This window comes from Falco naumanni, chromosome W (genome assembly GCF_017639655.2).
Source record: "Falco naumanni isolate bFalNau1 chromosome W, bFalNau1.pat, whole genome shotgun sequence".
Lineage (NCBI taxonomy): Eukaryota > Metazoa > Chordata > Aves > Falconiformes > Falconidae > Falco > Falco naumanni.
Genome location: NC_054079.1, coordinates 29033177 through 29056763, shown reverse-complemented (window position 1 = coordinate 29056763; position 23587 = coordinate 29033177). Strand labels below are relative to the sequence as shown.

Sequence of the window (23587 nt, the reverse complement as noted above, 5' to 3'; positions counted from 1 at the left end):
AAGGTAATGAACTATTGCATAATTGTTTTCAAACAATTGAACAACAGACACGTATTAGGCCAGACTTAGAAGAAGAAGAACTACAATGTGGAGAAATATTATTTATAGACGGGTCATCACGAATAATGGAAGGTAAACGATTGTCCGGATATGCCATCGTTAAGTTGGAAAAAGGAGAATTTAAGACAATAGAATCAGGCCCGCTGAGTGCCAGCTGGTCGGCTCAAGCCTGTGAGCTGTATGCATTGTGGAAAGCATTAGTGTCACTGAAGGAAAAGGATGGAACTATATATACAGACTCACGCTATGCGTTCGGAGTAGTACACACTTTTGGGAAAATATGGGAGGAAAGAGGATTCGTTAACACACAGGGAAAAGAACTGATACACCCGGAATTAATTCAGCGAGTTCTGGGGGCATTAAAAATGCCAAATAAAATAGCAGTTGTACATATAAAGGGACACCAGCGAGGTACAAGTTACCAAGTTAGGGGAAATAATGCAGCGGATACAGAGGCAAAACGAGTTGCAGGCAATTATAGTACGATTTTAACTATACAACAAATACCTGTTAGTAAAAATTTGAGTTTTGAGTCTGCAGAAAAGGAAAAACTAGAACAAATGGGAGCTAAGGAACAGGATGGTAAGTACATATTGCCAGATGGGAGAGAAGTTTTGCCAAAGGGCATAGCATTCGAAATATTTTCAAAAATACATAGTAAAACACACTGGGGAACCCAGGCGTTAGTTGATCATTTCAATCAACAGTTTGCCTGTATAGGCGTATATAACATAGCAAAGGCAGTCACGGCGACCTGTGAGACCTGTCAAAAGGTTAATCGAAATAACCTGAGGCAAAAACCTCTTGGAGGGCGTTCCCCAGCATACAGACCTTTCTCACACATACAAGTGGATTTTACTGAACTACCCAGGGTAGGGCGTTACAAATATTTATTAGTAATGGTGGATCATTTAACACATTATGTTGAGGCTTTTCCTACCTCCAAGGCAACTGCTAACCAAGTTACTAAAGTGTTACTTGAACACATTATACCTCGATATGGAGTACCTGAAGTAATCGACTCGGACAGAGGAACACACTTTGTGTCAAAAATTGTTAGAAATCTAACAGAAAGCTTGGGTATTAAGTGGGAATACCATACGCCATGGCATCCACAAAGTTCGGGAAAAGTTGAAAGGATGAATGGGGAAATCAAAACTATTCTAACTAAATTAATGATAGAGACCAAATTATCATGGATTAAGTGCCTACCCATGGCACTATTAATTCTCAGAACTAGACCCCGAGCGGATGTGGGAATATCAGCATTTGAAATGGTGTATGGAATGCCCTATAGAATTGAAAGCCCACAAACAAATATTTTAATTCGAGACCGTGCGATAAATGAATATGTTTTACAATTAGCAGAACATCGTAACAAGCTTTGGGAACGCGGACTGATTGTGCAACGACCCCCGTTGGACTTAAAAATTCACAATGTTAAACCTGGGGATTGGATATTGATTAAAGTGTGGAAGGAAGAAACCCTAAAACCCAATTGGGAGGGACCTTATCTTGTTCTGCTTACAACAGAAACGGCTGTCCGAACTGCTGAGCGTGGATGGACTCATGCCAGTCGCATTAAAGGCCCAGTGACGAGACCCCACTGGAAAGTAATCAGTACACCAGGTGACACCAAGATAACATTGAGAAGATAAAGTTATGATAGAGACTTTATTTGATTATTTTGCTGCATTACCTTTTGGTATAAAGTGTGTATTGCTGTTTATATTTGCTATAATTATTTTTTTATTATTATTATTTATTATATATGGAAGCGTACAAAGTGTGTTGAAAGAAATTGCTAAACTTATGCAACCACACAATATTGAATATAGAAGATATGCTGATGCAAATAATATATGCACTCTAGATATATGAATTAGGTGTAATAATTTGAACTACAATTGCTATCCATTTGCTTGTTTTAAATGTAAGGTATGCCAGGATAAATGGTGGACACACTGTGAATTCGGATACCCTCCGACAGGAGTTTGCACACAGTGTTGGAAAATCCAAAGAACTCTTACTGAGTAGAAATTAAAACAATTAGAGTCTAAACAAGAAATTATTTGAGAAGCACATGAGTGGTGGGAAATTTTTGCCAAAGGAATAAACCCTCAATATTATTGTTACCACTCCACCGAACCAGTCCCCTTTGTAGCTGAAATCTTGGCTATAAAGTGCAAAGGGAAGTATTAACCGTGTCTTGCTTTGCCCCATTAGTTAAAGCTGCAAAATAGGAAGCCTATGTAAACAGGCAGAAAGCCCAAAGCAGCTGTTCTCCTGAAGAATTCCCTTGCTGCCGAGAAGATGGTACACCTCGTGGCTCGAAGCAACCGAGTCGACGGGCAAGGCAGAGGAGGAACAAACTGTGGAGAAAAGAACCAGAACAATGGGATGCAAAAGCAGCAATGGCCGAAATTCCCCAGGACTGGTAAAAATATACTCAAATTGGCAAAATTGACAGACACCCTTTTTCCTGGTATACCGTTAGTTTTGTTATTGATAATGACCCAAGCAAATGGAAACCCTCATGAACCTTTTAAATGGACCTTAATCAGGTGGGAAGGACAAGTAACCATTCAGACTCAAGTTACTCCAGGAGCCCCTAGTTTTCTCTGTGCGCTGTGTGATCTCATACCAGTAAAACCCTGCCTGAACAAACATGGATTTTATTTTTGCCCTAGTTCGAACCATGAGAAAGGATACTGTAATTACCCAGGACATTATTATTGTGCCTACTGGGGTTGTGAAACAGTAGCCTCAGATTGGGAGGTTGACCAAGACAAGTATTTATGGGTAGGGTGGGGTCCTTTCGGATGTGACCCACCGAAACATGGAACAAATGGAGGTTTTTTGAATGAGGGTACATGTGACAAAATCTACATTAATGTGACACACCCAGAAGATGCAGGTTGGTTGATAGGAAAAACATGGGGGGCTAGACTTTGGGAATCAGGAACCGATAGGGGAGGACATTTCCTTATCAAAAAGGAACCGATACCTCATGATCCTTTACCAGTAGGACCAAATCTGGTTCTGAATCCACCTACTTCATCTGAAGAAAAGGTTGCCCCCATAATTGTCGTAACCCCTTCTCCAGACTCCCTTTCAAAAAAAAAAAAAACAAAACAAAAAACTAATGATACTGTGACTGAATTCTCCTTATCCAGGGATCTAGAGTTGTCAGAATCTAAAGACCCCTTATGGAATCTCATGCAAGCCTCTTATCGTGCCCTTAATGAAAGCAAACCAAATTTAACTGAGGAATGCTGGTTATGTTATAATATTAGACCACCATATTTTGAGGCAATTGGAAAACCAGGTAGGATTCAATGGTCTAATGGTTCAAACCCACGAGAATGCCCATGGGATGACCAGAGGAACCATACGCAAGGAATTACTATTCAATTAGTAACAGGTCAAGGAAAATGTATAGGTACAGTGCCCGAAAAGTATCAGTCTTTGTGCAACCGAACAGTCACTAACACCAATATAGAGAAACACAAGAATCAAAATGACAAATGGGCTATCCCGACACCAGGAGCTAAATGGGTTTGTTCAGACATCGGAGTAACGCCTTGCCTATCCCTAAACGTGTTTAATCAATCTCAGTTTTGTGTACAGGTGATTATTGTTCCTCGTCTGATCTATCACACCTCTGAGGAGGTGTTACGCCACTTTGAAGGAGACCTGAACAGACAAAAACGAGAGCCAATTACAGTGGTAACCCTAGCTACACTGCTGATAGCGGGCGGAGTTGGAGCAGGTACAGGCATAGCCTCCCTAGTAAAAGGTCAGGAATTACAAAGTTTGCAGATGGCTGTAGATGGGGATTTAGCAAAAATAGAACAATCTATCCAAAATTTAGCCACTTCAGTAAAGTCTCTATCAGAAGTAGTGTTGCAAAATAGAAGAGGATTAGATCTATTATTCTTAAAGAAAGGAGGGTTATGTGTAGCTCTCAATGAAGAATGTTGTTCTTTTGCTGACCATACGGGATTAGTCCAGGACGCCATGTCTGAACTCCGGAGAAGGTTAGATCAACGTAAGAAAGATCGTGAGGCGGACAGGTCATGGTATGAAAACTGGTTTAATATCTCACCTTGGCTAACCACTTTGTTGTCTGCTTTAGCAGGACCACTTATTATATTGATTCTGGGACTTATATTTGGGCCTTGTATATTACGCTATATTTTACACTTTATTAGAGAATGGTTTGACTTAGCTAAATTGCTTATTTTAACTACGAGGTCTAGGGAAAAATATAAGAGTGTATCTATTAATGAGGATGAAGATTGTTGTGAATGCGTTATGCCACGTGAGAACTATGCCTATTGTAATTGTGAGGTATTACCTTGTGAGTGTTATGATAAATGTTGGGATTGTGGAAAAAGGTTTCTTCGCAGTGCCGAGAATGAAAGCAGTGTCTAATAAACAATAATAGGATAAAAAGAAAAAGGGGGGATTGTAAGAAACTATGGACTAGGGTATTGTTTATTTAAATTTATGTTAAGCCCATATGTAAATGTAAAGATTAGACAACAAAAGATAAGATAACCGCCAGGTGTCCAGGATGCCGCTTGTGAAAAGATAAGATCACCGCCAGGTGTCCAGGATGCCACCAGGTGTCCAGGAACCGACAGAAACAGGGCAATGAGACAAAGGAGGAAGACCAGCAGGAGGCAGAAAACGACCCCCCTAACAACAAAAGCATGACTCCACTACCTCATGAACATGGAAGTAAAGATGTATAAAAAGGGACTGTTTGAACTGCTCAGCACGGCAGTTGGTGGAGCGCAGACTCCCCTGTCGTCCAGCGCTGTCTTTGCTCATATTCTACTTGCTATAATTAATAAAATTTTAATTGGATTATGATCCGTTGCGGTCTCAATTTATAACAAAAGTGTATAACCTTGTTAGGTTATGTGATAAAAGCTCATCTCCACACCCACAAAGGAGCTCAGAGAGGCAATGGCAGGTGGGGTACCCAAATAATACCCTGCTCCAGCTCCTCCCAGGCCCATCACAAGAGCCAGCAGCCCATCATAGGCTCATCTGCAGAAGCCCAGAGGAGCACAGGGATGCACAAATGGCAGAGGGGAACCCAAATTAAGGACTCAGAGGAAGGAACTCCCTGTCCAAGACACTCCCAAAGCCGTCCCAGGAGAGCTATCAGTCCCATTATTCAGGTGTGAAACCTATCAAGGTGAGTGCTCTTGGAAGCACCTTTCAGACTGAGAGGAGTTACTGCCCTGGGGTAAAGGACACGTTAAGGGACGCAAGGGAAGAGCATTTCAGGATTGCACAGGACTTATTATGGGATGTTTAGAGGAGGAACCAAAGGAGGGGAAAAGGAGACATCTAGGTGATTTTGGGAGAAACAAGTGTAGGAAAATAGAGAAACGATGGGATGAGGGGCTGGTTGCATATAAATAGTTTACTGGTTGGTATGCTTGTCTGGCTACATCCTGCACTTGATCTATGTTACGCATCTTCTTCCTGCGTCTGTCCAATCTTCTTATTAAATTCCTTTCTAACTCTAACTTTCTAACTCTCTGGGTGAGGGTCATAAGGGCCCGCGTGTCTGTGGTGACAGTAACAGGAGCGAGTGCAGGTGTGCAAGTGAGCGTGTGAGCACTAGCAAATATCAATCTGGACTAGCTGGTGAATAGGTGAAGTGGCCTGGGAGCAAAGGGATGAGTGAATCTCTAAGGGCCAGCTCCGTGTGTGAGAGCTCCTGTGTGTCTCTAAGGGCAAGAGCATGGGGGAGGAAAGCTATCGGGACTTGGAAAGTCCTGGCCAGCTCTGTGTGTGTGTGCACGTGCACGTGCAATGAGAGACGGTCTGTACCAGCAACTGAAGTAGGGCTGTCATCTCAGGGGCTCCTATGTCCAAGTGCTAGCAACTGGGGAGACTGGGATCCAGGAGCTAGCTACTAGGCAGACCAAGTGCTGAGCCTAGCTGCTGGAGGGATCCACCTTCTACACATGCATATATATATTCTCACTACTGGATCTCCATCCTGCTCAACCAGAGAGGGGAGCAGGATAAGACTGCTGATGTGCTTGTGGGAGTGCTCTGTGTTTGTCTGTGACCTTTGTGTCTAGCCATGTACCTATGTATATACGTGGTATATACGTGTCCTCTGTGTGTGTGTGCCTACTGGGAATACATTTTCATCCTCACTACTGGTTGGATCTGGGGGCAATGGAGCTGCAACAGCCTTGCCTCTGTTGGGATACTGGATTTGGCCCTCCCTAACAAAGTTTTTTAAAATATTACTGAACTATTGGTCTTGACATTTAATGGTTAACGTAAATTTGTTGTTTTTCATTTCAATGATAAAAATTAGTAACTGACAAAATTTACCTGTGTTACATCATTCCTTATGTTGTTTTACCTCTCTCATGTCCTCATTTGCTTATGACCAAAACAGTCTGCCTTTCAATATTTAGAATAATCTTTCAATACTTATAATATTCTTTCATTATTTATAATATTTTTCAATATAAACATATTTCAATGTTTAAAAATCACTTTTTTTACTTATCTCAAATCTTTTCTGCATTTTTTGATAATTAGCTGATCAGAAAAATATTTCCATTGATTGCAAATTGTTCTTTGCTTTTAAAACACTTGCTGCATATTGAGCAGATGCTTTTGTTGACTAGTCACTACAGTGATTTCAAGCTCTTGTTTTAAATGAACTGCAACCATTCAGAATAGTAGTAATATGTATGAACAGCTACATTTACTCCTTTCAACATACAGTACTTTCCTTATAAATAATGGATTGCCTGTGCTGCTTATTTTAAAAAGTTTTATACATTTCTGGGCTTCCTTACAGTCCTCTTTAAACTTGATAAATCTAAATAATTATACAATACTGGCACCCTGCAGCTGACTTCCTTTTCAAGAATACTAAATATACTTAATATCTGTCCCAATAACAAATCAGACAGTGTACCCAGCATCCTTTATTGTAATTTTAACTATTTTCTCAACCATAATTACTTAGCTTCTCAACTAGTGGGGAAATTATTTTTGTCAACAGTATCTTAAGATAGAAAGTAAATTTTAATTAAAATTGTTCTTTTATCTATTTTCTGATGATTCACTCAAACTGTGAGGAAAACAGGATTTTCCTTTCCAAAGCTGTTCTGATTTGTTTACATTATCTATTTAAGTTGATTATAATTTCATATTTAACAATTGTTAACTTCTACATTACTGAAGAACAGTTCTGTGCTCTCAATTCTCAGGATCATCTTAAGCACTTTATAAGATTTAGGAAAAGACTGTTTATTTACAGGATTTTTTTTTTTTTTTTTTTACACAGCATGAGACACTGGAAGAGACATGCTGGTTTAATACCAAACACTTTGCTGACACTTGAACAAAGTTTCTCTAGGAAGTGCTAGTGCAAAAAGTGGATATTTATGTACTAAGAGAACAACTTCATCAATTGTCATACTGTCCTGGTTTCAGCTGGGATAGAGTTAATTTTCTTCTTAGTAGTTAGTACAGTGCTGTGTTTTGGCTGTGATGTGAAAACAATGTTGATAACACACTGATGGTTTTAGTTGTTGCTGGGTAATGTTTATACTAAGTCAAGGGCTTTTCAGTTCCTTGGGCCCTGCCAGTGAGGGCTGGAGGGGCACAGGAAATTGGGAGGGGACACAGCCAGGACAGGTGACCTGAACTAGCCAAAGAGGTATTCCATACCATGGGATGTCATGCTGAGTATATAAACTGGGGGAAGAAGAAGGAAGGGGGGGACATCTGGCATTATGGCATTTGTCTTCCCGAGTAACCGTTACGCGTGACGGAGCCCTGCTTTCCTGGGGATGGCCGAACACCTGCCTGCCCATGGGAAGTAGTGAATTAATTCTTTGCTTTGCTTTGCTTGCGTGTGTGGCTTTTGCTTTACCTATTAAATTGTTCTTATCTCAACCCTTGAGTTTTACATCCCTTTCTGATTCTCCTCCCCATCCCTCTGGGTAAGGGGGAGTGAGCAAGCAACTGCGTGGTGCTTGGTTGCTGGCTGGGGTTAAACCACGACACATACAGATTCTTCTTTGAAGTAGACCTTCTACTGTTATTAGACTATTATTTATTTGCTGCTAGTGTAGGGAGGAGCCTCAGATGCCACAATACTGCATTAACCCACTAGTAAAGTAAATCAGCAAATCTCAGATTGCTTATATTTATATTAAAAACTGGACTTCCACTAACAGATCAGGGACATAAAAGTGAGTTTTATAGATGATATATACATACTTTGGTAAGAAAACAGAATGTGACTCAGAATTAAGAGTTTTTATAACCACAAAGTTGTACTTCATAATTTACAGAATAAATAAAGGCACAAACTTTGCATCAAAGTTGAAACTGACAAGAGAACATAAGAATGAGTACAAAAAAAAGAGAATCAGACTGGGAAGGATGGAACATTTCACTGACAGCCTAATTAAAAAAGAGAAAGTGGTCTATGACCAGATCACTAAAAATCATAGAATCATAGCACCATAGAATCATAGAATAATTTAGTTTGGAAAAGAACTTTAAAATCATCGAGTCCAACCATTAATTTAACACTACCAAGGCTACCACTAAACTATGTCCTTAAGCGCCATGGTTGCTACATAGTCTTTTAAATACCTCCAGGGATGGTGGCTCAACCACTTCCCTGGGCAGCCTGTTCCAATGCTTGACCACCCTTTCAGTGAAGACATTTTTCTAATATCCAGTCTAAACCTCCCCTGGTGCCACTTGAGGCCATTTCCCCTTGTCCTATCACTTGTTACGTAGCAAAAGAGACCTACCCCCACCTGCCTACAACCTCCTTTCAGGTAGCTGTAGAGAACAATTAAGGTCCCCCCTGAGCCTCCTCCTCTCCAGGGTAAACAACCCCAGTTCCCTCAGCTGCTTCTCATAAGGCTTGTGCTCCAGCCCCATCACCAGCCTCGTTGCCCTTCTCTGGGCACACTCCAGCACCTCTATGTCCCTCTTGTAGTGAGGGGCCCAAAACTGAACACAGTATTTGAGGTGTGGCCTCACCAGTGCCGAGTACAGGGGGACAATCACTTCCCTTGTCCTGCTGGTCACACTATTTCAGATACAAGCCAGGATGTTATTGGCCTTCTTGGACACCTGGACACACTACTGGCTCATATTCAGCTGGTGTCATGAAAGGAGATGCGAATTCAAGCATAAAAATAACTCATGGAGAGGCCAAATGAGTGGAAAGGAAGGGGAGCAGAAATACAACATTTTAATACAACTCAGTGAAATTGAAGGGATGCAAGATGATGGAAATGTGCAAGCCAAGAAATATTTCATCTCAAAAAGAAGTACCTGCTGCAAGTCTTCACTTTCAGACTTCAATTGGGCTACAAGAGCTCTCATGCAGTCCTTCATAGAACATAATGTAGCCTGTTAGGAATCAGGAGAAAAAAGAAAATAGAGTATTAAATGACACATTAGGTGGCTTGATTGTACATAATTCTTTGATATTTTAAGCTATTAATCTCTGAAGTTCAAAAAAGCTTAGTAAAATGTTTCCAATAACAGATATTTGATCTACAATTATTAAAATGTTAAGCATAAACATTAGTTTCTTTTCTGGGAAATACATAAGTGGTGAAATTGTGCTAAATTTTATACTCGTGACAAAGAGTCTAGGACCAAATCTGGAACACTAATAGTTTAGAAGCCTTCTTCACTATGTCCCATGTGTGAAACTGGACACTCACCTGTAAGTTGGCAATGTGTTGTTACCTGATGTCTACCAAGTCTCATAATCATACTTTTCCTTTCAAATATACATAATATGAGAAGTAATATTATATATATAAAATAAAAATATATACAGCATATATATATAATATAAAATGTAAAACTGGCACAAATACAACAAAAACATTCCTGACTTCTGAAGACCAAATTACATTTTAAGAATACACTAGTAATTGAAAAACTGTAAGGCATACATTAAAAAATGGTTGTGACAAAGTAGAATTAAAAATTCTTCAAAACCAAAAGTATGTTAGAAATGCATTATTCATTAACTGGATAACACATACATTTACATCACTGAATAGTTTGTGGTATAAACCAAATAACTGCAGCCTTGCAGCAATTACTAAGCAGATGATTTTAAGAGGCAGTATTTTGTGAAGCATTTCATTTGTAGGAGGGATTTGTTTCACTTTATTTAAAACTGGGAGCAAAGAGTGAGTAGTATGAAATCTGGTTTTCTTTTTGCAGAATCACAGAATGGTTGAGGTCAGAAGGGACCTCTAGAGGTCATCTGGTCCAACCCTCCTGCTCAAGCAGGGTCACCTAGAGCCAGTTGCCCAGAACTGTGTCCAGATAGCTTTTGAATATCTCCAAGGAGAGAGACTCCACAACCTCTCTGAGCAACCTGTTCCAGTACTCGGTCACCCTCACAGTGAAAAAGTGTTTCCTGATGTTCAGACGGAACCTCCTGTGTTTCTGTTTGTGCCCATTGCCTCTTGTCCTGTCCCTGGGCACCACTGAAAAGAGCCTGGCTCCATCCTCTTTGCTCTCTCCCTTCAGGTATTTATATACATTGATGAGATCCCCCATGAGCCTTCTCTTCTCCAGGCTAAACAGTCCCAACCCCTGACCCAGTGCAGAACAGAAGTACATTGCTAGTTACTGGCCTGTAACTAGACTTCATGAACTGATCAGCACGCTTTTGGCCTGACTGTTCAGCCAGTTCTCAGTCCACATCACTGTCTGCTCATCCAGCCCATACTTCATTAGCTTCTGTATAATGATCTGTCTTACTAGGTCCCCGTCTCCTTCAGCAGCAGGCCCACATTTTCCTTAGTCTTCCTTTTGTCACCTATGTACTTACAGAAGCCCTTCTTGTTGCCTTTGACATCCCTCACCAGATTCAAATCCAGGTGGGCTTTGGCTTTCCTAACCACATCTCTGCAAGCTCAGACAGTATCTCTGTATTCCTCTCAGGTTAACTGTCTGCTTCCACCTTCTGTAGACTTCCTTTTCATATCTGAGTTTTTTCAGGAGCTCTCTTGCTCATCCATGCAGGCTTCCTGGCATGTTTGTTTCAGTTTCTGCTTGTTGGGATGGAATTTTCATTCACTCTTGAAGTGTCTTCCATTAAAGTAGAAAGATAAAAGTCTTGTCAGAATGAAGTTATTTGAAGATCCATGTCTTTGAAAACTCTGGGGCGAGAAATTATTAAAACTTTGTATCTTTTGAAAGCAAAGTACTTGGTAGAAATTAGGAATCTATTTTCTCCAGTCATTTGAAATAGCACCCATTACGACCCAGACATGCTCCAAACATTTAAGAAAGAGGATCCAGGCTGAAGAAATTTGCAAAAATTTGTCAAATTAATAATATTAGTAAATAAGTGATAACCTTACAAAATTTGACTAAATTAACAGGTTTAGTTCAAAATCATCAGAAAAATCTATTATCCATAACAATTGGTACATTATGGAAAGATCTAGTGTATTGTTTACACAAAAATAAAGCAAATAGATAACATCTTTACTTTCAGTGACAAAATAGAAGTAACAATTTAATATGAAAGCTGATACTATACTTTTATGACATAACATTCAGTTTGTGCTCTGTGTTAGGAACAGGATGGAATGGCAAAGTTTTGGGGGAATTTCTGTGTCAGGCCAAAATGCAATATTCTATCCCAGAAATGCAATATCCTATCCTGGAGATTTTCATCACCTTTCTGAGAACTACAAGTCAAATACAGCTATGAACTGAAATTATTGTGTGTTTGAAATTCTATTTTTACCTTGTTTGCCACATCTCCAAAAGTCAAGTTTGTCAGAGCCATTCCAGCATACCTCCTTAATGTAACACTATAGTGGTCATTTGTAAGTCCATACATTTCACAGTCCACTTGCAACAGTTCTGCAATGGCCTGCAAACATCCTTTAAAAATAAATAAATAATAAAATGAATAATAATAAACAATACTACCTCTACTATTAATTTTCAATCTTAATATCAAGAATACACTATACACACATCAAGGAGTAAATTGCATTCATATGTACAGAATAAATCTCAAATATCTGAAAACCAAAAGGCTCAGAAAAGTAAATAGTATTTTCTTAAATACACTGTTAAATATTGACTCTGGATCTTGAATTGTGTGCTTAGTATAAGATGAAAAGTATGGTAGCATGATGTTGAGATTCTGGGGTAAGATGAGAACAGAAGCATTTATGAAGAGGTAAGAAGCACACCCATCTTTTAATTCCACCCAGTCAAAATCACATTTGACTAATAAACATACATCAATTACATAAAAGGTTATTCAGTAAATCTGATAATTTTTAATTTAATAATTATTATTACTGAATCTTTTTATCCCAGAAAAAATACATATAATTTCTTAATTGATAATGAAAAGTGGCAAATTAAGGAAACTTACATGCACAGAATTCACTGAAGATGGACTAAACCATTCAGGCTGTTATACAGGAACCAATATGTTTAACTCATAACAGAAAAATACCTCAGAAAGTAAGTCTCCATTATAAGTCCAATATTTCTAAAATTGCAAATACTTCCAGGATATAAATACCCTTCCAAAAATCACAGCTCATGCCAGATATAAGAGTAACTTGCATAACAACCTGTCCACTAGGAAATAGTCTAGCTATAAGTTCATTTAAATTGCATCAATCAGAGTTTAAACTAGTGGTAAAAAAAAATAATCCACATATTCAGCGAGGTATACAAGAAAGGAACGTCTGCATTTTCAAGAAGCATCTCAAAGGAAGTTAGAGAAACACATTTAGTCTTACCAAGCTCATTCATGGCATGCCTGTGTTCTTCATCAAATGAAAGTTTCATCAAAACACACACTGCAGGACAGATTTGATGATCAGCTGGAGCTCGCACTGATCACAAAATAGGTAACTATTAATATTTCTTAGGTGTATAATTTTGTCTAGATCATAAGCTCTCCAAAGAGAATCTAATCTTAAACTAAATAAAGTGCAGGTTTTTTTCAGGGTTTTTATCTTACCAGTAACTCAAGAACAGAGAGTTAATTAAGAACATTACTAATTAATGTGAGTACAGAGGCTTGAATATGTGCACATACAATCAGGATTACATATATGTGCAAGAAATATACTTGAAGATGAAAAGACTATGGAAAAGAATTTAGGGAGAATTCTGGATGCATGTATTAAGTAAAAAATATGACTTCAAGTACAAAACAATAACCTAATTAATTTGGAAAAATAATAATATTAGTGAAACAAATCAGTAAGTTTAAATTTTCTGGCAGCATTAAATAATACAGCACCTATGGTGAAGCTGTTTCTTTGGGTGTTATGACCTTATGAATGGTTAAGCCTTTTGTTTCATAACAGAACTTTTTAAGTTCATAATTTTGTGAGCTAGACTTCCCCTAAAGCATAAATTGTATTGGTACATCTCATTCAGAGACCCACTTCTACAAAATGATTCTTGCAGTAAAATCCAATATCCAAACCAGAGCCCACTGATTTCAGTAGTACTTCTGATATAGATGCCTAAAGCATATATTTACAAAATGGCAACTTTAATCCTCCCTTACTTCAGAAAAGCAGTTATTAAGTAATACAGAAGGTTACATCGCGGGTTTTTTTTAAAAAAAAACTGTTATGTGAGAGAACTCCAATCCACTTGTCATTTCTCTGGTATTTTAACACCAAACTATTTCTTATGTATCACATTCAAAATAATAGTTCACATTACACTGAATAGACTGAGATTACTTAATTTCTGCCCTCTGTCCCTTTCCTAGATGAAATTTTTGTCTTATGAAAATATCTGAATAAAGAGCAATTTGGGATTATTTATTTAGATATATTTCATTATCCATTCAAATGTAAAATACCAGTGAGTAGAAATTTATGTTTAATTTGTAGATTATAAATATAATAACCTAGAATTATATCTGGAAAGCATACCAAAGTCTATGATTTAAAGAACAAGTTTATAAATAAGATTTCATGTCTATAACAGATATTATTTCCTGATACTATCTCAACTTGAATATACATAAATAAATAAATAAATAAAACTTACATACATTCAACAGTAAATCAGATAAAAGCTGATTTTTTTTGTAAATTCACTGCTTTCAAAATATCTTTAAAACATCTTTATACAGTTTACAGAACTTACTTGGGTTCTTGTCCCGGTCCATGCCTTCTTCATGTGCCTCCTGCCATTTCCAACACGTTTCACAGTAAGCACGGATTTGCTCTAAGAGATGAAGCACACGGATTTCCTGTCTGCCTCGCTTATCATCAGGCTGGGAGTGAATGATGTTATGCAGTGCTGCTCTGGCTCTGGCACGGGCCTCTTTACTACAACGGGAATTTCCTAACAACACAGAGTCTTTATCATTTCCATGTAAAAGCTGGATGAGGAGAGGAAGACATCCAGACTGGCGCATAGATATGCAGCTGTCTTGAGAGCTAGACATTGCTAGCAATGTTCGTGACATGTCATCTTTATCATGAGTACCAAGCATCGACAGTAATGAATACACCATTTCCACCTGCAGGTCAAATGATTTAAAAAACCCCCCACAATTATATTTAAAAATACATATCAAAACAAACTTCTCAAAAGCATGCATAAGCAAAAAAAATATTATTTATATAACTGTGCAAGAATTTAATAGAATCATAGAACCATAGAATGGTTTGGGTTGGAAAACACCATCTAGTTCCAATCCCCCTGCCATAGGCAGGTGCATCTTTCACTAGATGAGGTTGCTCAAAGCCCTGTCCAACTTGACCTTGAACACTTCCAGGGATGGGGCATCCACAACTTCTCTGGGCAACCTGTTCCAGTGTCTCACCACTATCATCATAAAAAAAGTCTTCCTTTTATCAAATCTAAATGATAGAATAGAATCATAGAATACTTTAGGTTGGAAAAGAACTTTAAAATCAAGTCCAACCGTTAACCCAGGGCTGCCAAGACCACCACTAAACCATGTCCCTAAGCACCACATCTACACGTTTTTTAGACACCTCAAGGAATGGTGATTCCACCACCTCCCTGGGCAGCCTGTTCCAATGCTTGACCACCCTTTCAGTGAAGACATTTTTCCTAATATCCAATCTAAACCTCCCCTGGTGCCACTTGAGGCCATTTCCCCTTGTCCTACCACTTGTTACGTAGTAAAAGAGACCTTCCTCCACCTGCCTACAACCTCCTTTCAGGTAGTTGTAGTGAGCAATAAGGTTCCCCCTGAGCCTCCTCTTCTCCAGGCTAAACAACCCCAGCTCCCTCAGCCTCTCCTCATAAGACTTGTGCTCTAGACCCATCACCAGCCTCGTTGCCCTTCTCTGGACATGTTCCAGCACCTCAACATCTTTCTTGAATTGAGGGGCCCAGAACTGGACACAGCACTCAAGGTGTGGCCTGACCAGTGCTGAGTACAGGCACTGTACATCATTTCCCTTGTCCTACTGGCCACACTATTTCAGATACAAGCCAGGATGCTCTTGGACTTCTTGGCCATCTGGTCACACTGCTGGCTCATATTCAGCCAGGTGTCAACCAGCACTCCCAAGTCCTTTTCCGCCTGGCAGCTTTTCCAGCCTGTAGTGTTGCATGGGGTTGTTGTGACCCCAGTGCAGGACCCAGCACTTCTCCTTGTTAAACCTCATACAATTGGCCTTGGTGCATTGATCCAGCGAGTCCAGATCCCTCTGCAGATCCTTCCTACCCTCAAGCAGATCAACACTCTCCCCCCAACTTGGTATCGTCTGCAAACTTCCTGAGGGTGCACTCAATCCCCTTGTCCAGATCGGTGATAAAGATGTTAAACAGAACTGGCCCAATACTGAGCCCTGGGGAACACCACTTGTGACCAGACGCCAGCTGGATGTAACTCCATTTACTACCACTCTTTGGGCTCGGCCAGCCAGCCAGCTTTTAACCCAGCGTAGAGTACAGCTGTCCAAGCCATGAGCAGCCAGTTTCTCCAGCAGAATGCTATGGAAGACAGCATCAAAGGCTTTACTAAGGTCCAGGTAGACAACATCCACAGCCTTTCCCTCATCCACTAGGCGGGTCATCTTGTGGTGGAAGGAGATCAGGTTTGTCAAGCAGGACCTGCCTTTCATAAACCCATGCTGTCTGGGCCTGATCCCTTAGTTGTCCTGCACGTGCCACGTGATGGCACTCAGGATGATCTGCTCCATAACCTTCCCCAGCACTGAGGTCAGGCTGATGGGCGTCACATTGGCTAACCTCTAGTCTGCTGGTACCTCCCCAGTTTGCCAGGACTGTCGATAAATGATGGAGAGTGGCTTGGCGAGCTCCCCTGCCAGCTCCCTCAGTACCCTGAGTATCTTGAGTACACTCTATTATATATCAAGCTTCACTTCTATTTTTCAGTAACTTTTTAGAATACACTGCGGATATATAAAAGGTTGCTTTAAAAGATGGAAAGAGTACCTCCTATTTCCATTGAGAAAGAAGAAATTGCAGCTAAGGAAATTTAGGTTGATATTAAAAATTTTAATAGTAAAAATTGAAAAACTGATAGAGATTGATTATCGTTAAAGCTTTTACCAATAGGTTAGACAGCTTTCACGTGCTGTTAAGAATGCTCTTGATAAAATTAATGCATTACTGAGAGATATATTAGATGATCTCCTCAAAGTCCCTTCACATTTCCTATTTTCAATGATTATTCAATTAAAATATTTTAGTCACTATAAGCATTTTCCATTCTCCATTATTCTATGTCGTATTATCTAAGTTACTATAGAGACAATGAATAGACATTTATTACCATCAAGAGCTTACATAACTTTTTAAAAAATTTATTTATATTTCTTAGCAACACCATCTGTTTTGAGGACTCAGACTCCAGTAAAGTATTCCAAGAACTGCTTTTAAAAGGGTTAGTTTTCATAATGGACTATGCATCAATATCGCAAGTTTTTTAGGTACTCAATTTCTTGCAATCAAATTTTCCTTATTGATCATTCAACTAATATTGGCACTATTGACCGAAACAATGAGGTTATTGTATTAGTAAAAATGTAGCATTAGCAACCTGTGGTTTGTAATCTTTGGTTACCTTGGTACCCAGATGATTTGTCAGTCTGCGAGGAACAGAATAGTTATTACTAGAGTTCATAACACTGGCTGTGTCATGGTCCATTTGAGCAGCAGAACCCTAAAAATTTAAACAACAACTCAGTATAACACAAAGTCTAACTGCAATACCAACTATTGTCTAAAACAGTTTCAGCCTTGGATGATGAAATCATATTTATAATAATGAAATGTCAGCATGTATTTTGGTTAAGTTAGGTCCCCCCACCCCAACATAACTTAGACGTCACTGTTAAACTGGATTTTATTATCCATTTTTCCCCTAAATTCAATCTCAAACAAGTTATATTTTCAATGGAAGTCTTTTATAATTATTTTCACCAAGAAAAAAAGAGAACTGGACTTGGCAACAAACTGAATTATGATTTTTAAAGAGGAAGAAAAATGTAGCCTCTACTTTTAGGTCAGATTACATAGAGAGTAGCAATAAGCCTGTACTACCTTCAGAACACCATCAGATATGCAGGAATTGACAAGGAAAGAGATTGACCTTGACAAGGAGCAACCTACTTGAACTTGTCTTTTACAAAGGCAAATCATAGGTGAATGAATCGTTCTATTTTTTAATGGAAAGCTACAAAATAATGCTGACATTTGTTGTAACTTCTCTAGAAACTATGGTAGATAGCATGTTTCTACCTATTGTAACAACACCCAGTTATTAACATCTTTGCCCTTTTAAAATCTATTTTGTGTACTTACACCCCGCTCACCCTTACCCTTTTATCTTTTCACGCTCTTCTTTGGAGTGGTGTTTGTGTGTGTGTGTGTGTGTGTATTTAGTTCATTCTTTTTCTCTGCTTCCTGTCTGTGAAGCTTCCTTTTCTATGTCCCTCTCTCACAAGAAGATTCCATTCAGTTTGGGGTACTTAAAAATACATTTGAACAGTATACAATTTAAGGCAAAATTGTTCTCTTTGTTTCATTGCTGTACTGGGTGAGCATTATTTTATCTCAAAATTGAACTGAGTGCCTTCTTACATTGAAGTTTGCCCAACATTCCATTGTCCTGAGCCTGCATCACTTTATTAAGTAATTTTCCCCCTGTATTAGCTCTAACAGAAGGAAGACACAATTTCCTAAGAGTTCTTAATCCTTTTATATATACCTAGGTGAATATGTTACCTGCTGTGATCAAAACAGGTGGTAATACAATAAATACTTACCTGGAATCATATGTTTGGCCTCTTAACAAAACAGCCTAAATAAAAAATAAACTCTGGAAGTTGAAAAATTACTTCATATTCTAACTGTTAAGCACTAACTGTGAAGGAATCACAGAAGCAAACTCCTACAAAAATCATAAATATTACTGGAACATATCAGTGACATTTAGAAAGTCATGTACAAAATAATGTATGCTATTTTAAAGACACAGGTCTTTTAATCTACTGACTTTTAATTTCTGGTAGAGATTATAAAAAAAAACAGAAAAAAATTCTAGTCATACTGGAATATTTAAACAGACAAATTTCATTCTCCATTTGAATCCAGAACATTTCCTCAATATTCCTGAATAAGTATTAGCATAGGATATTAAATAAGTACAGCTACTATGATTTAAATTCACACATTATTTTGTTCCAATATATATTTCCTATGTAAACAAGCACTTCTTTTTGCTGTTATGGATGGGAAAATTTGAAAGACTTAAAGCTTGGGATAAAAACTACATTAGACTTCCTAAATTATTTCACTTTAATAATCTACAGTGCCTTCAATATGGGAAAGAACCCTGAGATTTTTACAGTGACTGATCCATTAATATCATCTTGACCTCAGACTACATTCAGAGGATTACAGGTTTCATATATGTACATGCCAAAATTCTCCACTCACACAAAATTCTACTGTTCAATATGCTCATTTTACCCAAGAAGGAAAAAAAGATGCAAGTTTGGAGCACCACCTATTAAAGTCCAGTGTAGTGTAGACAGAAATAACATACTTTTCCTATTGTTTCTAAAAAATGGTATCAACTTTGATCCAAATAGCTATTTCCTTCAAAGCCATCTTTTTTGACCAGGGGTCCTCAAACTACGGCCCGCGGGCTGGATACGGCCCCCCAGGGTCCTCAATCCGGCCCCTGGTATTTACAGAACCCCCCGCCGGGGGTTGGGGGGGGAAACCAAGCAGCCGCAGATGGCTGCCTGCCACTTTGTCTGCATGCTGGCCCCCTGTTTAAAAAGTTTGAGGACCCCTGTTTTTGACCTTACTACTTTAAGGATGCCAGGAGAACCAAATTAAATGCAATTACCTTTCTCACTGGGTCCTAAAGACTAATCTCAAAAAAGTAGACATTCATCTGAGAAACTGGAACATTACAGACTTACATGAACCCTCTTCTTGTGTAGAACCTTTTCTTTCCAAATCTTTTCCTATTCTTCTATTTCATCTTGTTTTCTCTTTTTTATACTTTCCTGTCTTTCACTTGTTGTTTGTTGTACTATACTAGTTATTTACTCTGTCAATCAGGTTGTGTTCCCTGTTTGTGGCATATTTTATTAATAAAATAAAATAACACATTGAATTTCTTTATAAAATTTGCAAAATAAACGTTTGAATAAATTTCATTGCAGTGGCAGAATAGTAAGCATAATGGGACAGAAGAGAAGACAGCTGAAAGATGGTACAGAAAAGGGACATGGCTGTATCCTGAAAAATCCTTTCTTCAACTGGCAAATTTTCAATTAGCACTTCTCATATGACTACAAAACCAATTAGCCCCAAATTATTCAGTTAAAACTTTTTGCACTCCACTGCATAGTGATTGCTCAAAGAATCAAAGTATATTGAGCTGGTTTATCAGAAATAAATGCTGTGCTAAATCTATTAAGCCTTCTGTCTCTGGACTTGCCCTAAAAGTAAATAATCCTCAGATGTCTCTTAGAACACAGATTCAGAGCCCTGGATCTATCAACTTCCAGGAGGAAAGAATACAAATGCTTTAAATATTATAATGAGGCAAAGTTCAAAATTGCTCAAATCCTAAACATAAAACCTCAAATGAAGAATGGACGAATTGTCTACTTGCGTAATGTCTGCCAAGGCATATGGGAATCCCTTCTTCCTTGTAAAATATCTGTTGTCCAAAATAACTCCCGATTCATAAAATCAAGAAAGAAAATACAGCCACAATGCATCAATTTAAATGCATTATGCTTTTAGCTCCAAAGCAGCAGTGATTATTTTTTTTCCCAAGCAATAAAGCTGCCATGAGAATTAGAGTGAGAGTCTCAAGCAACTGTTCAAACATAGCAGAGAGAACTTAATTCAAAATAGTTATCAAATATCTTTCAAAAGCAAAAGTATGGGCTATGCTTAATGTTGAATCAGAGTAAACATTCAAGCCAAACAAGAAAATATATTCTTTCTGATAAATCTTCTTGTACAGGATACTTTCAGAAGGATTTAAATAATTCTACTTCCCTAAAGTAGCACAGATATTTTACACATTAATTAAACGATCAATTTTATAGCATGAAGTTTTAAGAGCCCAAATTGCTAATGTGAATGTCTCAGCTACAGTTGGAGATTATGAAGTGAATGAACATTAATTAGTGCATGATAAATAAATAAAGTTTTTTTAGCCAAAGAAAGAGGTCTCAAACTTGCAAAAATATTAATATAAAAATTAAAGAATTTCATGTAGCCCTCTAACTACAGTGCTAATATGTTTCACTAATAAAAAGAATGACAATGAAAGATTATTTAAAAGCATTTATATAATCCTGCAGCACACATCCAGATTATCTCATTGATAATACTGTTTCAAAGCTTTATCTAAAATAGTATTAACAAAAAATTATATATAAACCTGCCATTTGATTATTTTCATTTTAAAATCACTGATATTTCAGTGATAATTTCTCAAGTGATTTTTTGAGCAATTTCCCATAATTAAACCATACTTCTAATATTACGGTTCACCTAGAATAAAATACATTTTCTATAGTAATTCTTTTTATTTGTTTCTTAGTATTAGGCTCATGAATCATTTAAATAAAAGAAAATGGCTCCTTGCATTACAGAATGTTTACACTTCATCCTATTAAAACATTTCTTTCTAATAAATACAAGAAATTTTCTCACTTCCAGATGGAATGAAGACAAGCGTAAAACTTTAAAAAATGAACAAGCATACAAACATAATAAGGTATATACCAAAATAGAAGCATTGCACGTTTCAAGTATCTAATTATACTAACACAGAAAAAAATCAATTTACCTGACCAGTACCAGTAGTTGCTATGTTGATTTCTGCTGTTCCTTGACCTTCACTGTGCCTCTCTGTATCATGGGAGCCCATATCATGCTTGCTTTGAGGCACCCTCTGTTAATACATGTATGAAATTATATACAGAAATGAAGTACACTTTAACATTCAAAGCTCTCTACACAATAAATGCATCAATGCTGTATCTTTGCACAGCCATTGAGTAGTGCTTTGTATTTCATAACCCTTAGCTTCAATAATTAACAGCTGAGAAAGTATCTTAGAAAAATTGCAAGATGAAAGCAAAGCATGTCCTTTCATGATTATAGTCCAGCAAGACAAAGGATTTCTGTGAGACAGAAACACCATTCTCTACCAGCTGTGCTCACATCACTATCATCTTCTCTCTAAACTTAAATAAATAAATAACTACAAATCAGATCGCCAATAATAAATTGGGCAATTTTATTCAGAAACATTTTGAAAGCTTTCATAACATGTTTTGAAAATATCCTCAAATTGTTTTGAAAACTATACTAATTATATCTGTCCAATAACAAACCAGACATTCCGTGTAGAAAAAAACCTGTATATTAGATTGGTAATTGTTGTGCTTTCCTCTCATCTTACTGAAAAGTTGCATCAACTTTAATATTGAATGCTGGAACAAAAAAATGTAAATTAAATGTATTTTCATTCTGAAATAAAGATGGGCATCTCTCTCTAAATATCACATGACAAGAGTACCACTGATTTTAGAGAAAATGACAGACATACAAAGAAATGTCTTGCAGAGTTATCTGAAAATAAAAAATTATGCTATAATAATATTGCTCACTAAGTGTCCATGGCAGAACATGAACAAGACTCTGACCTTTCTGGACTATAGTCCTAGACTTTAAAGACAGAAGAGTATCTTCTCTTTTCTTATCACTATCCCATTAGCCTTCTATTCAATGACCTGAATTTAGCCAAGACCTACATACTGTGTAGTAAAGACTAAGTGTATTTAACAAGTGTATCACATTTACACTAAAGGAGGCTATATTGGTTTATACTGATAACTTTTCAGTACTAAGCAATTTTACTATTTTTAAGATATTTTTGATTTATTTAAAAATAAGTATGTCTTACACCATCTGGCAAAACAGAAATACCATCATAGGTAACTTTATTAATCCACACTGGCCACTGGCCAGATCAGTAACAAATACCTTTAAAATCCAAAGTACTAATCAGCATGATTTGCCTTAAAAGAATGTCTAATAGGAAGAGGCTATTATCCAAGATACAGAGAAAACAGCTTAGTAAAAAGGATGTTAAAATTTTTTGTAAACCATTGAAAAATGACTGCTGGAGAATAAGAATCCTAGTTTATTTTTCTGGCTGAAGAATAAAGATGTCTCCGGACTACATACTTGACATTTAAATATATTAATTCAAAGAAGATTTATAGCTAATAGAGGAGCTTGTTACTTTAGAAAAAAGCTTTAATAGATGTGATCTACTGTATCTGCTCAATTAAGGTTATTTGAAAAAGGGAGGGAAGATATGTAATTTTGCTAAAAATTACTTATGAAGTGCACAGAGTTTAATTTCATAACAAAGCTAGAGATTAAATCGTATAATTGCCTATTTCTGACATCTACTAGATTGTACTTTCCCTGTGGTTGCTATATACCTCTGCAACAATTTCTATCCATAAAACATAAAAGTTTTATTAGGAAACTGGAAGCCTAACATGCTGCCTCCTGACACCCTGCCCCCTGACTGACATGGGCAGCATATGCAGGATGTCACCCACATTATTCATGTAAGGTATGATTTTCTCAAATCACACTGCCATTGGTGGAGCCAAGAAGCGGTGCGACTCTTACTCGCAGTCAAAAGGCATTTCCATGATCAGCTGTTGCTGCCAGATGACCCAGACACCAAGTGTCCCTGGCAGTCCACCAGAACCAGGGCATCGCTTATGATCCTGTGTTTACTGTCAGTGATTGGGTGAGTCACCATATGGGTGCATTGTTGCTCATCTTTCCTACTGTTCAATAAAACTGTCTTTTATAACGTATTGTCAGTCCCCATTACTGTTCAGACCACAAAGCCCAATGCTACTGTCATTTAATTCAGTTG

At 37.8% G+C, this 23587-nt stretch overlaps 1 protein-coding gene across 12 annotated transcripts in view; it reads right to left on the bottom strand.

Annotated features, from left to right (window-relative positions):
• Positions 1-23587, bottom strand: part of LOC121080394 (adenomatous polyposis coli protein-like) — a 134275-nt gene that overhangs the window by 19496 nt on the left and 91192 nt on the right. For 9 of the 12 annotated variants that reach the window (XM_040578379.1, XM_040578377.1, XM_040578381.1 and 6 more), the window contains 6 exons: positions 21467-21571; positions 17201-17299; positions 14275-14653; positions 12900-12995; positions 11879-12018; positions 9424-9501 (listed from right to left, as the gene is read on the bottom strand). In XM_040578379.1, coding sequence (XP_040434313.1) covers positions 9424-9501; positions 11879-12018; positions 12900-12995; positions 14275-14653; positions 17201-17299; positions 21467-21571 — 897 coding nt within the window. Of the gene's footprint in view, positions 1-9423; positions 9502-10881; positions 11197-11878; positions 12019-12899; positions 12996-14274; positions 14654-17200; positions 17300-21466; positions 21572-23587 lie in introns of those variants that run through there. The other 3 variants (XM_040578384.1, XM_040578388.1, XM_040578387.1) reach the window with 3 other exon arrangements.